Consider the following 14,579-nt stretch of genomic DNA (forward strand, 5'->3'; position numbering starts at 1 on the left):
ATACTTCTGTTTAAAACATTTACAATATTAAAATTCTCCCTCTTCTCCTGTGGTATTCAATCCTTGGATCTCTGACTTGCTATGCAAAGACTATCACTGGACTATCACCCTAGCTCTGTTGATAAGTGTTTCTTCTCTTTCCTCAATGTTCTCTGGTAGATGAGTGAAAGTTGTGAAAGTGAAAAAAAAAAAAAAAGAAAGTTGTGAAAGTGGTGCTTTACTCCTTTACCCTTAGCCAATGTCTGAGAGAACACTGGGTCTAAGTTCCTCTCCAGAAAATGTACCAGTAACTCTTTATTTTTTCCACAAGAGTTTTCACTGGGGCTCAGAGCCTGCCCTATATCAGTAACTCTTACACTCACCACACACTCATAAAACACTGACCTATGTGTTTTTATACCCTGTTCAACAAACTCACGTCCTTTTGGAAGAAATTTCCACTTTAAAATTCTTGAATCTGAATTTCTTTTTCTTTTTTATTTATAAAAAGGAAACATTGACAAAAAACATAGGATAAGAGGGGTGCAACTCTACACAATTCCCACCACCAGAACTCTGTATCCCATCCCCTCCCCTGATACCTTTCCTATTTGTCCCTCTGGGAGTATGGACCCAGGGTCATTAGGTGGGAGGTCTGGATTCTGTAATTGCCTCCCTACTGAACATGGGCATTGGCAGGTCAATTTTGATAGTTGGCACTCTTGATGTTGCAGTCTATAAATAGTGCATGGCAGTTTCGAGATTAAATGTGGGGAGAGCTGGTTTAAAATGTGCACAGTGTAGAAGTGAATTTGTTTTTAAATGTTCTGTGGGGCTGGGAGGTAGCACACCCAATTAAGTACACATAGTACTAAGTACAAGGACCCATGCAAGGATCTGGGTTCAAGCCTTGTTCCTCACCTGCAGCAAGGATCCTTAACAAGTGATGAAGCAGGTCTATAGGTGTCTGCCTTTCTCTGTCCCTCTCTTCCTCCCCCTCCTCTTGCAATTTCTCTCTGTCCTACCCAATAAAATGGAAAAAATGGCTGCCAGGTGTCATGGTTTTGTAGTGCTGCACAGAGCCCCAGCAATAGCCCTGGAGGAAAAAAAAGTTCATTGTATGATGTACACATCTAAAATATTTATAATGTTCATAGTTTCTCTTCTCTCCTGTGGGATTTAATTCTGGGGCCTCGTACTTGTCAAGCAAAAACTCTATCATTGTGCCCTGTGGTGCAGGGCAGGGCAATGTTTCTTTCTTTCTTTCTTTCTTTCTTTCTTTCTTTCTTTCTTTCTTTCTTTCTTTTTTGCCTTCAGGGTTATTTTTAATTTTTTGTTTTTCCAGAGCACTGTTCAGCTCTGGTTTATGGTGGTACAGGGATTGAACCTGAGACTTTGGAGCCTCAAGAATTAGTCTCTTTGCATAACCATTATGCTATATACCCTTGCCCAGCCTCCAGGGGTATTGCTGGGGCTTGGTGCCTGCAGCACAAATCCACTACTCCTGGGGTCCTTTTTTTTTTCTTTTCATTTTGTTGTCCTTGTTGTTATTGTTGTTGTTGTTGTAGCCATTGTTGTTGTTGGATGAAATTGAGAGAGGAGGGGAAGACAGAGATAGGGAGAGAGAGACATAGACACCTGTAGACCTGTTTCACCACTTGTGAAGCGACTGCCCACAGGTGGGGAGCCAGGGGGTTGAACTGGGATTCTTGCCCTTTGTGTCATGTGCACTTAACCCAGTTCGCTACCACCCAGCCCCTATTTAAATGTTTTCTAACAGGTGACAGAAAGCTGTGTAGGTAGTGTTTTTTTTTCACTGACCTTAATCAATGACTGACATAAAGAGGATGAATTGACAATGGTGCTTCATGGGTGCCATAAGAGGATTTACAAAGTCAAAGATTGTTACGCAAGTCAAGTGTAGTAAAGACTATATTTGTGAACAGAGATATATAAAGTAGTCTTTTTTTTTTATTAAAAGAAAGTTAAAAAAAATATGCTATTGACCCACAGAAAGGAAAGAAAATTTCTTAAAGCCCAAGGAGTTCCCAAACCAACCCTGAACACCATTCCTCCAGAATTTTTTACAAAATAGAAACAATCCTCAGAATTTATTTAAGTCACTGTAGTCATATCTGGGCTATGAGTAGTGTTTAGCCCTACATGAGATGCTATTCTTTCCGGCCTGGAATTTTCATACATTTTACCATAGGTAGACAGAATGTTTTGTATCATTTCTATTCTACAAAGAAGAAACTCAGAGAATGAGAGGGAAATGAAATAATAAAAATTCAGTTGGTAGGCCCTTAAATCTATCTGCCTTGTTGTGATCACTCTGACTCAGTCAAGAGGTAAGGAAGATGACTCCAGTGACTAAAATGTGTGAGGTGTTTTTATTTCCTGTGTTTTCTAACTCTTTGGAGATAACTTGATGTGAAGGATTTTTTTTTATTTCACTGTAAAAATAAAGGTAAGTTTCTGGGGGTCTGGTGGTAGCACAGCAGGTTAAGTGCACGTGGTGTGAAATGCAGGGACCGGCGTAAGAATCCCGGTTCGAGGCCCCGGTTCCCCACCTGCAGAAGAGTCGCTTCACAAGCAGTGAAGCAGGTCTGCAGGTGTCTATCTTTCTCTCCCCCCTCTTTGTCTTCCCCTCTCTCTCTGTTTCTCTCTGTCCTACCCATCAATAACAACAAAGATAAAACCACAACAATGATAAAAACAACAAGGGCAACAAAAAGAAAAATAAATAAATGAATAAACAAAATATTAAAAAGAATAAAGGTAAGTTTCAAATAGGTAAAATGTCTAGTCCATGTAAAACCAGAGTTAAAACACACATGTCCCAAATTCTCTTCTCACTAGGAGTTCAGAGATCTGGCCTCTAGCCTTGAAATTTGCAGTAGTTCCCCATTCCAACCCCCACCCCAGTACTTCACACACCTCATGATTTCTCTGGGCATAATGAAATGATGCTGAATTCACACTGGAGCCATTGGGAATGGGTTTTAAAAGTGCTGATGCTGGGGATCCACCTCAAACTCCCTCAGAACTCTTGAAGAGAGGACATAATCCCTTAAGACATTGTTGAGATTAACCTGTGTTGGAGAATTTGAGGGTGGTGGGAAGTTTCAAGCTTGGGGTCAGAAATTTGAGTTCAAAACCTGCCCCAGTCTCACTCCACCAGAGGCTGCAGTGAGACTGAAAGGAGATGCTTTCTGTAAATCCATGTGGGTAAGACTGGATGCCAGGTGAATATTTGGTGGCATTCTGACTGCTGCTACCAGCAACACTGACATTTATGTCCCAGAAACCCCTCTGGGCCCAATTTCTCTCTTTGGTGTTTCCTGGTATTAAATACACAATATCCTTATCTCACTCCCAATCTAATCAGATGTATATAAAATTAACTGGGACATACAATTAGTCTCTGGCTCTCCTTTACTGCCTAGTTGAAGGGAGGGCTGCATTTCAGAAGTAAACAGATTCCAATATACAGTGTAATCTCTTTATTCCTACTAATTATTTTTTCTATCCTACAGGATGTCTTCAGCCAGAGCTTCTCAGGAATGAAAAGGCATTGACAAGTTGAGAAATTACTCAACTCTGAACATGCCCTGAAGGTTTTTGAATTGGAGTGGTGTCACCTTCTCATGAAGAGCAAGAGGGGGGGAATGAAAAGATAATGCTATGATTTGAGATATTCTTGAAAAGCATCCCTGAAAAATGTCTTTTCAAAGTACAAATCTGCTGTGCATTTTGAAATTCTATCACTAGAGATTCTTTTAGGTCTTTCAGAATTTAATTGAGTCACAAAGGTTTATGAAAAAGGTTGTAATCTATATCTTGATCTCAGACAACTCTGTCAGATCCATTTTTCCATATTTATAGGTCTCTTGGGTAAGCTTTTGAAGAATGGATCCATGAGAGGCATTCTGGAGAGCAGGGATTAAAGGGTATCAAGAAGAGAAAGTAGCCAGTTTCTTAAAATCAATGATAGTTATACATATGAGTATGTGTCCAGAGTTGCTATGACACAAGTGTTTTTGGACATGTCATCTCCTTCAATCTCCATCACCATTCTATAGGATGTATAGATAAAAACAATTCCCCTTTTACATGTGAGAAAACATAGACTCAGAACAACAACGTGATTTTCTTTAAGGTCCAAGAACTAGTTAATGACAGAGCTGGGATGCAAAGGGTGGAACGTTTCTGCATGTTAATTCCCTATCATCTCTATATGACTAGTTAAAAAAAAAAAAGAAAACAAACAAACAAACAAAGAAAACAATTCATTCTCTAGCTTCCTTTACAAATAGGCATGGGCAATGAAATGTAAGTAAAAGCTATTAATTGAGATTTCTGTCCTACTCTACCTTCTCTTCTCCCGTGTCCTTCTTCTTTTCATCTTCCATACTACATAGAAGGGTAATGTGCTAGATTGAGTTCTAGCAGCCATTTTGCACCATGAGGTGAACTTCAGAACAGAAACTGATAGGGCAGAAAGTTAGAAGAAATTGGACCTTTGTGGCCAAGCAGTCTAGAAAAATCAAACCTAAATATTCTTCCAGTAGAATAAATCTTCTAATAAATTTTCATGACTAGGACTTTCTGTTCATCCTAGTTGTCAGTGTAAACTTCATACTCCAAATTTGCTTATGATCTTTCTAGTAACTTTATCATTTCCCAGTGGTTTACTTCGTGAGATGCAGAAACCAGGACTCTGCATCTTGCCCATATGCTTTGCTAGGTGGTCCCTGGTAGCTTTGTCTGAAGGACCTTTTTTTGTCTCTTCTTTATTTCAACATTAGATCTTAGTGACATGAAGGAATCAAATCATGCCAATAGAGAAAATCCCAGAAGCATATCAGTAGGTCACCCCATCCTTCCCAGAAAGGGGTCACAGTTGATGTCTTTCAGCTCAGGTCTCCAGATCTGACAATATATCCTCAAGGTATAAGGGAGTTTTGCCTGACAACATAATGCCTGAAACTGAATAAAGGAAACCATCGACCATTCTCTTTCTCCCTTCTTCCCTTTGTTCCTTTCTTACTGAATGTAGTCTGGGAAATGTTCTAGGGGTTTCTGCATGTATGACACTGCCAACCCCCCTCCTGGCTAAACATTATTCTATATATTGTGGGGAGGGAGAAAGACAGAGGGAGAGACACCAGATCACTGCTTCACCATCCATGGAGTTCTTCTTGGTGCTGTCCTTGGTATTTTAATGTGGTATCAGGATTGAACCCAGGGCCTGACACATAATAAAGTATACATTCTAGCCACCGAATCACTGCCTAGGCCCGAAAATAAATTTCTAGTCTTTGTGGAAACATGGAAGTCCTACCAATTTTTGGAGAAAAAGAGAGAGAGAGAGAGAGAGAGAGAGAGAGAGAGAAGTGAGAGTGGAAGAGAGCACATCACCAAAGTTTCATTCAGTGCAGCAGGGGCTAGGCTTGAACCCAGCATATGAACATGACAAAGCAGAGCACTCACTATCCAAGTGAACTATTTCAGCAGCCTATTTGAGATTAGTTTCATCATCTTTAAGATGGTATGATTTATCCTGGCCTGCCCAATCTTGCCTGGCTGTCAGGTTTCCCTAGTAAGTGTAAATGAAGTTAAAGAAAATAAAAGGCAATAGTCTCTTGTCTGATGTATGGCATGTGAAGATCTTCTCCCATTCTGTGAGGGGTCTTCTTATTTGTGCAGAAGCTTTTCAAATTTGATGTAGTCCCATTGATTTGTTTCTGCTTTAGTCTTCCTTGCAACTGGGTTTGTATCATCAAAAATGTCCTTGAGGTTTAGGTGGGAAAGTGTTCCACCAATGTTTTCCTATAAGTATTTGATAGTTTCTGGTCTAACATGCATGTCCTTGATCCATTTGGAGTTAATTGTTATTTCTGGTGAGATAAAGTGGTTCAGTTTCTTTCTTCTGCCTGTTTCAAGCTAGTTTTCCCAGAACCATTTATTGAAGAGAGCCTCCTTCCTCCATTTAATACTTCGGGTTCCCGTATCCAAGATTAGATGTCCATTGGTGTGGGGGCTTAGTTCTGGGATTTCAGTTCTGTTCCACTGGTCTGTGTGCCTATTTTTGTTCCAGTACCAGGCTGTTTTGGTGATGATGGCCTTATAATATAATCTGAGATCTCAGTGTGTGATACCTCTATTTCTTTTCCTCAAGATTGTTTTGGCAATTCTAGGTATTTTCTGGTTCCAGATAATTGATTGCAGTTTATGTTCTATCTCTTAAAGAAGCTTGGTGGAACTTTGATGGGTATTGCATTAAATTTGTATGTGACTCTGGGGAGAATATTCATTTTGATGACATTAATTCTTCCAATCCATGAGCATGGGATGTCTTTCCATTTTTTGGTATTATTTTCTATTTCCTTGAATAGTGACTCATAATTTTCAGTATACAAGTCTTTCACTTCTTTGGTCAGCTTTATTCCTAGGTATTTTATTGATTTTGCTGCAACAGTGAATGGAAGTGATTTCTGGATGTCTTCTTCTTCAGATTTAGTGTTTGCATAAAGAAATGCCACTGATTTTTGTACATTGATTTTATAGCCTGACACCTTGCTATATTACCTAATAACTTCTAGTAGTTTTCTGCTGGATTCTTTAGGCTTTTATATGTATACTATCATATAATCTGCAAATAATGAGAGCTTGACTTCTTCCCTTCCAGTCTTTATGATTTTGGCTCTGGCAAGGTTGTTGTTGATGGGAATTTCCCCTACTCCCAAAGCAACCAACTTTCTTCCTTTGTATAGTTTTCTTCCTTCCAAAACAAGGCTCATTTGTAAATCTTCCTCCACCCAGTGGTAGGTGAAGCATTATGTTCATGGGGAGAGGGAAGGACTTAAAGTGTTGATGTAAGATACTAACTGAGTGGAACCGAATCTGCTCACCTACTCTTTGCTAAGGAGGAATACAGAGCAAGAGGAAAATATACTCTTCCCCAATACTACACAGTTCAATAGAGTGGTCTTGGTTCCCCAGGGTGGGGAGACACCTGACAGTCATGGGGGAATCTAGTGTGGAAAAGCCTAGGGGTTTGCAAATAAAGCAGACAGCAGATAAGCTGCTATCTGTACCACCTTTAGGGCATCTTTTCCCTTAGTCCCTGCTTTTCCCTATACAGCCATGGCGGCTGCATAATAAGCATCAAGAAGAATGAATTTCAGTTAATTCCACTCTGTGATTTTAGATGCATGCTTGCTGTTCTCCTGGCCCTCCTGGGGACCGTCCCAGCATCATGTCTGGTGACAGATGTTCTTGATGATTTTTGGAGATAAGTGTTTGCAAATGTCACTGGCTGATAATGACATGCAGGGCACTTCACTTTCCATGTCATGCCAGAGATGAAACTAAGCTAGACGGGAGGTGGTGAAAGTGGGGTGGAAAGGAGGGGCCCTCTTGATGACCCCCCTCTTACTGTCTTTTCTCTTTTTCTCTCTGGTTTCTTCTCCCCTACTGCTTCCAGTTCAGGTTAAGACTTCCTGAAAGGATAGATCTTGGGGCTGAGTGACAGAGAATGAACCATCTCTAGTCACACAGGAAATAGGACAGAGCCCCTTTATGGAGGACTGTATGTTTGCCACATGTTCCAGGGCTGCCTGCAAGGCTCAACCATATGTGATCAGAAAAAAAAAGAAAAAAGAAAGAAAAGAAAGGAAGAAATGAAAATAAACAGTGCTTCAGGAAGTCAGCAAGAACCATTAGCTAATCAGGGAGCTGAGTATCTGATAGAAGAGTAAGATGACATTGCATAGTCAGATTTAAATTCTTAGTTATCCATGATTTAGGATCACCCATATCTCTGTTCCTTTCCTGACCTGTACACTAGGACCTGATGCTTTCAGACACAGCTTACACCTTCTGTGGGTCCTTGATATGAGCCTGTGATGCTCTATCAATAACTTACGTTGGGCATATATGGGCAGATGTGGTTGGGCAATAAGAGCCTCTGCCAAGCAGCTGTGACCACAGGTCCTGCGGCTCATATCATTTTGAGATAGGGTGCACTAACCTAGAAGGCAAGAACCATAATGGCCCCAGCTAGTAAAAGCAAGTAGACTTAACAAGTGGTAACCATGTTGTCTTGGTCATGGGATTATGAAAGTTTTATGGTACAGAGTCAGCCAAATGGTGTTCATTCCTTCTTTAAGGGTGGCATGATGCTTGGTGACAGCTCTTATGTAGACTGCTGTTGGTAGCTCTGATGCAGTTTTCATTAAGTTCAGTTACCTAATGTAGTCTCAATAGTTGCTCTGGACCAGGGCTCATTTGAAGTTGGATGTACAGAGCTGAATATAGCTGCCTAACACATGCTAGAGAGGAAGAAAGACACAAAACAAAACAAATTATTTGATGGCTAGATGAAAAGTAATAAATATGCAAAGATAGTGCATTTGGAATGTTTTTCTTGTATAGGCTGAAGCATATATATATAGTGATAACCCATTTCAATACAAATCATATTGAACTATACAGAAATGGAGACAGATATTAAGTTACAAGAGAGAAACTTGCATGCATGTTTGCATCAATTTATCAATCAGTTTGGGTATTTGACCAGTCACAGGCTTATTTCATGTTTACATCTTTCCATTTTTCACCAAACTCAGCCTGAGGTTTTGTCAAACTGCCTGTAAAAACTGCCTGTGACATAATCTTGTATGTGACACCTCAGAGTCCATGGAAATTCCTAGAATTAGTTAGTTAGTTTAGTTAGTTAGTTATGTATTACTGTAAAATATAAGCAGGCCAGAAAGTCACAGTGCAGGCCAGTGGTGTCTTTTCTTATGGGGACAGTTTATTTTCCAAAATCCATTTCTTTCTTTGTTTATTTGTTTATTTTAATGAGAGATAGAGAAAGAAAGGAAGAATGAAAGACAAGAACACTGCTCAGCTCTGACTTATAATGGTACTAGAGATTGAACCTGGGATCTTTGAGCCTCAGTTATGAAAGCCTTTTGTATAATCATTATGCTATCTCCCCAGCCCTTTTTCTGTTTCTTAAGTTTTCTCAAGCCAGAAGTGCTGTTATGGCATGGGTCAGCATGGTCACAGTCTAGGCACTGAGACCAGAAGATCAAGATTCAAATAAGTACTGCCTTTTTTTTTTTTTTTTTTTGGTTGTGTGCCTTGGGAGAGTGGCCTAATTATTGTGACATTTTGGTATAGATGAGAAAATTAAATGAGATACTTCTTGTAAAGTTCAGGGATAGATAAGGAATAATAATGGCTAGCCATTGCCGTATTATCTGGTTACAGACTCACAGTGAGCTTTTTTTTTTCCCCTCTAAAATTGTGGAAATCTTTTTTTTTTTTTTTTTTTTTTTTTGAAGGCTGAATTGTATATCTAACATAGCTCCTCCAGTTCTTTCTCCCAAAGGTAACAAGAGAAAGTCTTAATCTTGGGAGCCAGGTGGTAGCACACTGGGTTAAGCACACATAGTATGAAGCACAAGGACTGCCACAAGGATCCAGGTTTGAGCCCTGGACTCCCCACCTAAAGGGGGGGGGGGGTTGCTTCATAAGTGGTGAAGCAGGTCTGCAGGTGTCTTTCTCTCCCCCTCTCTATCTTTCCCTCCTCTCTCAATTTCTCTCTGTCCTATCCAATAAAGAAATGGAAAAACTGGCTTCCAGGAGCAGTGCCAGCACCGAGCCCCAGCAATAGTCCTGAAGGAGAGAGAGAGGGAGAAAGGGGGGAGAGGGAGAGAGAGAGAGAGAGAGAGGAAAGGAGAGAGAGAGAGAGAGACAGAGAGATAGAGAGAGTCTTAGTCTTGTCTTTATACTATTACTACTACCACTAAACAATAATAACTTGCATTCCTTGAATACTGAGTATGTAGCTGAGCTAACTGGAGAACTCTCCATTCTCTACCTCTGCTATTTCTCGTAGCCACCCAATGAGAAGGTGTTGCTCTCTGTATTTTTAAAACATTCTGGTGTTTCTAATAATTTCATTTTATTTATATTTAGAAACCTAGTGACTCCAGGCTACTAATAACTAAATAAAAGCAGTGAATTATTGCCTTCAGAGACTTCCAAAGTAAAATGCAAAATCTTCCTGTAGACTTCCAGGGTTTCTGAGATGCCCACAAAGGGACATCTTTGTGGCCACCTCACTGTCCTATGGCTTTGACACCATCATCTCATCCCTCTCACAGACCGCATTTTTCTTCACCCCGAGTAAGTCTCAAAGGTTGATGCTTTTCACCTTTATGCTTTTTATCAAAGCCAGAACCACATAACAAATTCATAAGAAGAAATAGATTTATTTTCAAAAGGTCAGCCTTACATGCTATCATAGAAATGCAAATTACAACAAGTTTCAGTCTTCGCCTATGAAATTGGCTAGGGTGAAACTCATTATATAGGCAGTAATTGGCACAGGTCTGGTCAAAATGGGCACTGTCACCTTCCACTGGTCAGAGGGTAAATATTTATGTGCAAAACATAAAGATTATAATCTGCTCATTAAGTGGGTAACTCAGCTCCTTAACAACTATGGTAGAAAAATTACTGAAGTCACCAAAAATATATTTATATACAGAGATCCACTGCTATGTTAGCTTGAATATTGAAAATGAAATGGGAAACAGCCTAAATGGTCAGCAGTAGAAAACTGATTAAATAAACTAAACTGGAGTCAAATGAGAGATATTCAAATGCGATGAGAACTAAGAAGACTACTGATATGATTTTGAGTGGAATGAATTAAGAATCAAAAGTACACATTAAATGACCACAAATATCATTTGAAGTACTTCTTATTTCTTTATCATTTTTGGTTTTTGAAAATAGATTCACAGGTACTTTTATTCTTTTGTTATTTTCTCCATTTTAAAAATGATCTCCGATAACTATTATTTTACAATTGAGAAGAATGCATGTAGTGAATGTTTATTTCACTATAGTTTTCTATTTACATCTACTACAGCTCACTATGTATACATAGGCAAATAGCTGTGCCAGGTTTTAATACTGCTTTCTCTCCACTCTGAGAAGTGAAATTGCTCTTCAGAAAAACCAAGAAGATAGCAAGTAAAGAGCATTCCCTGGCTTTGTGCATGTCCAGTGCATGGTACACTGCTCTAGGACTCCTAGACTCCTGTGAAGAAGGAATATGTTCGTTATATGTTCTACCCCCCCACACACACACACACCTCCTCAGTCAGAGACTCACCAGTTCATATTAGAGCTAGGAGAAAACTCAGTGGTGGATCAGGGTCTTATCTGCTTTTGTACCATAGACCCCTCAGCTGTCTGGTGAAGCCACTGGTATCTCTTCTTAGACATTCTTAGACGTATTTTAAATGCATGAAATAAAATACACTGGAGTTCAAAAGGAACCATATATTTCCTTGAGCAGTAAGATTCTAGAACATGTGCCTCATGTCTAGTGCTTCATACAGAGGCTTGTTGGGATGGGGATGCCTCAGGTGTGGGACCTCCCAGTCACCTAGCCTCCACTTAGCTTTTCCCTGTCACTCTGAGCACCTACCTCCCTCTCAATTACTTATGCAATTCTGTTGCAACTTTTCAGTCTTAATCCCCCCCCTTTCTACCATGCCTAGGAAAGTGATCCTTTTATCTCCATAACAATTTACAGGGTCAATAACACTGCCTCCATTCCCAGATGAGGACAAGAACATCTCAAGTGCTCCGCACAGGTGGGCAAGGTGACCTCATCTCTAATGTAAGTGTCACATGACAGGGCTCATCCTAGTTAATCAGTTAGAGCTCACCCTGGACTTCAGTGGGACCAGGTAGAAGAGAGATACTCTCTCCCTTTAGGTCTACCCAGGGGGGAAAGGTTGCCTGGGACTGAGTTTAATTTATCAGAAAAAAAATGTAGAGAATACATGATGTCTTAGGGGGCTTGATGAAAGAACCAAGTGTGAAACAAATTTCTGACTCTTCCATTCCATGAGCCACTACATTCTCTCTGCTCTCTCTTTCTCTCTTCTCAGCCAATGTGAATTGAGTTTAATGATGTGTAACCAAGTGTTCAGACTAAGTCAGGTATGGACCAGCCTTGTTTTCTATGGGGAAGGAAACTGAGGTAATTTAGGACAGTTAAGTAACCAGCAAGTCTCAGAACCAAGGTACAAGTTTCCTGACCTCAAAGCTTTAACAATGACTATACAGGAGTTTAAATAAAAACTAGATTCAGTCCTGCTTCAGGAGTCAGACCCTTGGGCCAAGAGATCTGCTCATTGTTGCCCATCTTCCAGCTGGGGTTCAAGACAGAATGCTCCAGGCTCAGCCACAAGACCCACATGTGTGCCTTTTTCCTTGACCTTGTAGTTGCTGCAGGGAGGGTGCCCATCCTCCAGTTGGGGCTCAAAGCCACACCCTACTCCTCCCCCCTTACCTCCCCTTCCTCCCCCTCCTCCCCTAGGAAGATACCACCCAGCTCTGACCACACCCCAGCTCACCTGTAAATCAGTACCTCATCGTCAGAGCAGTTGTACTGTAACTGGTACATCTTCACCCGAGGCGCTGACTTGCTGACCGACCACTTGACCAGGGCTGAGGTGGTGGTCACATCTGACACCAGCACAGCCCGCTCTGGAGGGGGTTTGGGGGGCTCTCCTCCCCCGCTGGCGCCACCTGCCCGGCCAATCTTGCTGGAGCCCGTGATGTCCGAGAGGCGGGACTTGGGGGGCGCTGAGCGGTTAGTGCTGTTGCTGAGGTGGGGCAGCTGGACGATGGAGACCTCCACAGTGGCTGTGGCCTCCCCAGCAGCATTGGCGGCGATGCAAGTGAAGGCGCCGTTGTCCTGAGACGTGGTGATGAGAATGTCCAGGGTGCCATTGTCATACACGGCGGTCCTGGAGGAGTTCCCCATCAGGCGGTCATCTGGAGCCACCCAGTGGATGAGCGGGCTGGGGTCCCCGATAGCCTTGCATTTCAGTGTGGCTGCCTGACCCTCCAGCACCAGCAGCTTGTGTGTGTGCTGGGTGATGAGGGGTGGCTCACACACAAACTCCTCTTCCCGCACGTGCCAGAAGTAGCGGCCCTTCAACCCCCCTGGGGAGCCGCAGGTCTCCAGGTCATCGTCCCTCTCCAGCCTCCGCAGCCAGAGAAGCTCGCAATTGCAGTGCAGCGGGTTGCCCCCGAAACTAAAGGACAAAGGTGGGGCGAAGGGGGTGGCTGTCAGAGCTGAGGCCTGGGAACGGGCAAAAATGGGGTCCGGGGGCAGTTTCTGCAGCCGGTTAGAAGTGAGGTCGAGGCGGGCCAGTTTCTGCAGGTCGGCGAAGGTGCCTTCAGCAATGTGGTCCAGCAGGTTGTGGTCCAGGCTGAGCTGGTGTAGGTTGACCATGCGACGCACAGAACCCCAGGGCAGGCCATGCAGGTTGTTGTAGGAGAGGTCTAGGTCTTCCAGCGTCAGCAGGAAGTCCTCAAAGGCCTCATCTGCAATGCCACCCAGCTGGTTGTTGTTGACAATGAGGTGCTGCAGGTTGACCAGGCCCCGGAGGGTGTCCTCCCCTAGGCTGGGCAGCCGGTTGCTGTCGAGGTGCAGGGAGCGGAGGCTCTCGAGGTCCAGAAAGGAGAAGGGTTGTATGTGGCTGATGGTGTTCCTGGACAGGGTCAGGTCCACCAGTCCTGTCATGTTGGCAAAGTCCTGGCGGCCAATGTGGATGATGAAGTTGCCGCCCAGGCGCAGCTCCACTGTTCGCCGGTCAATGTCGGGGGGCACAAAGAGCAGCCCCTTGGAGGGGCACAGGGTCCCCAGTGACTCAGACAGGTTCTGGCAGACACAGTACTTGGGGCAAGCGTCAACTACAGCAAAAGCCATGCCAAACGCCAGCAGGCCACCAAGCAGGGTCTCCATGGTCTGGTCACTCAGGCAGCAGCGCCTAGAAGGGAGGGACACAGGATTGGGGTCAGGAGATGATTTGAAAGCCCTCACCCAGAGTCTCCTCCCTCACAATAAACCCCTGCTTTGGAGGAGAGTGGAGAATGGCATCCGTTCCTGCAAAGCGTAATCTCTAATGCACTTTTCCTTGTTCTTTTTTCTTAGTTCTTATAACCTTCTAACATACTATTTTATTTATTTATTATTATTTCCTTTAGCGGGGGGATTACTGTTTTACAGTTGACAGTAAATACAGTAGTTTTTACATGCATAATATTGCTCAGTTTTCCATATAACAATATAACTCCCACTAGGTCCTCTGTCATCCTTTTCAGGACCTGCACACTCCCCCCCACAACCCTGCCCCACCCCAGAGTCTTTTACTTTGGTGCAATACACCAACTCCAGTACAGGTTCTGCTTAGTGTTTTCTCTTCTGATCTTGTCTTTCAACTTCTGCCTGCTAACACACTAATTTGCTTATTATGAAACATTTCCTACCCTCCCCACCTCCACTAGACTGTGAGCCCCATGAAGGCAGGGGTACTTCTGTTTGTTTTGATCATTGCCATATTCCAGGCATCTAACATAGTGCCTAAAACACAGTAGGTTCTCAATAAATATTTACGGGGTGGATGAATATATAGATAAATTAACAGGATACATATATGAATAATTCCATGTCAGTGTTTCAACTAATAATCACTGCATTTGGAAAA

At 42.4% G+C, this 14,579-nt stretch overlaps 1 protein-coding gene across 2 annotated transcripts in view; it reads right to left on the minus strand.

Moving 5' to 3' along the window:
- Positions 1 to 14,579, minus strand: part of LRFN2 (leucine rich repeat and fibronectin type III domain containing 2) — a 240,114-nt gene that overhangs the window by 31,256 nt on the left and 194,279 nt on the right. For both annotated transcript variants that reach the window (XM_060189751.1, XM_060189750.1), the window contains one exon: positions 12,438 to 13,862. In XM_060189751.1, the coding sequence (XP_060045734.1) occupies positions 12,438 to 13,837 (1,400 nt within the window). In that variant the 5' untranslated portion in view covers positions 13,838 to 13,862. The remainder of the gene's footprint in view (positions 1 to 12,437; positions 13,863 to 14,579) is intronic.

The sequence above is a fragment of the Erinaceus europaeus genome, chromosome 4 (assembly GCF_950295315.1).
Source record: "Erinaceus europaeus chromosome 4, mEriEur2.1, whole genome shotgun sequence".
Classification (NCBI taxonomy): Eukaryota; Metazoa; Chordata; class Mammalia; order Eulipotyphla; family Erinaceidae; genus Erinaceus; species Erinaceus europaeus.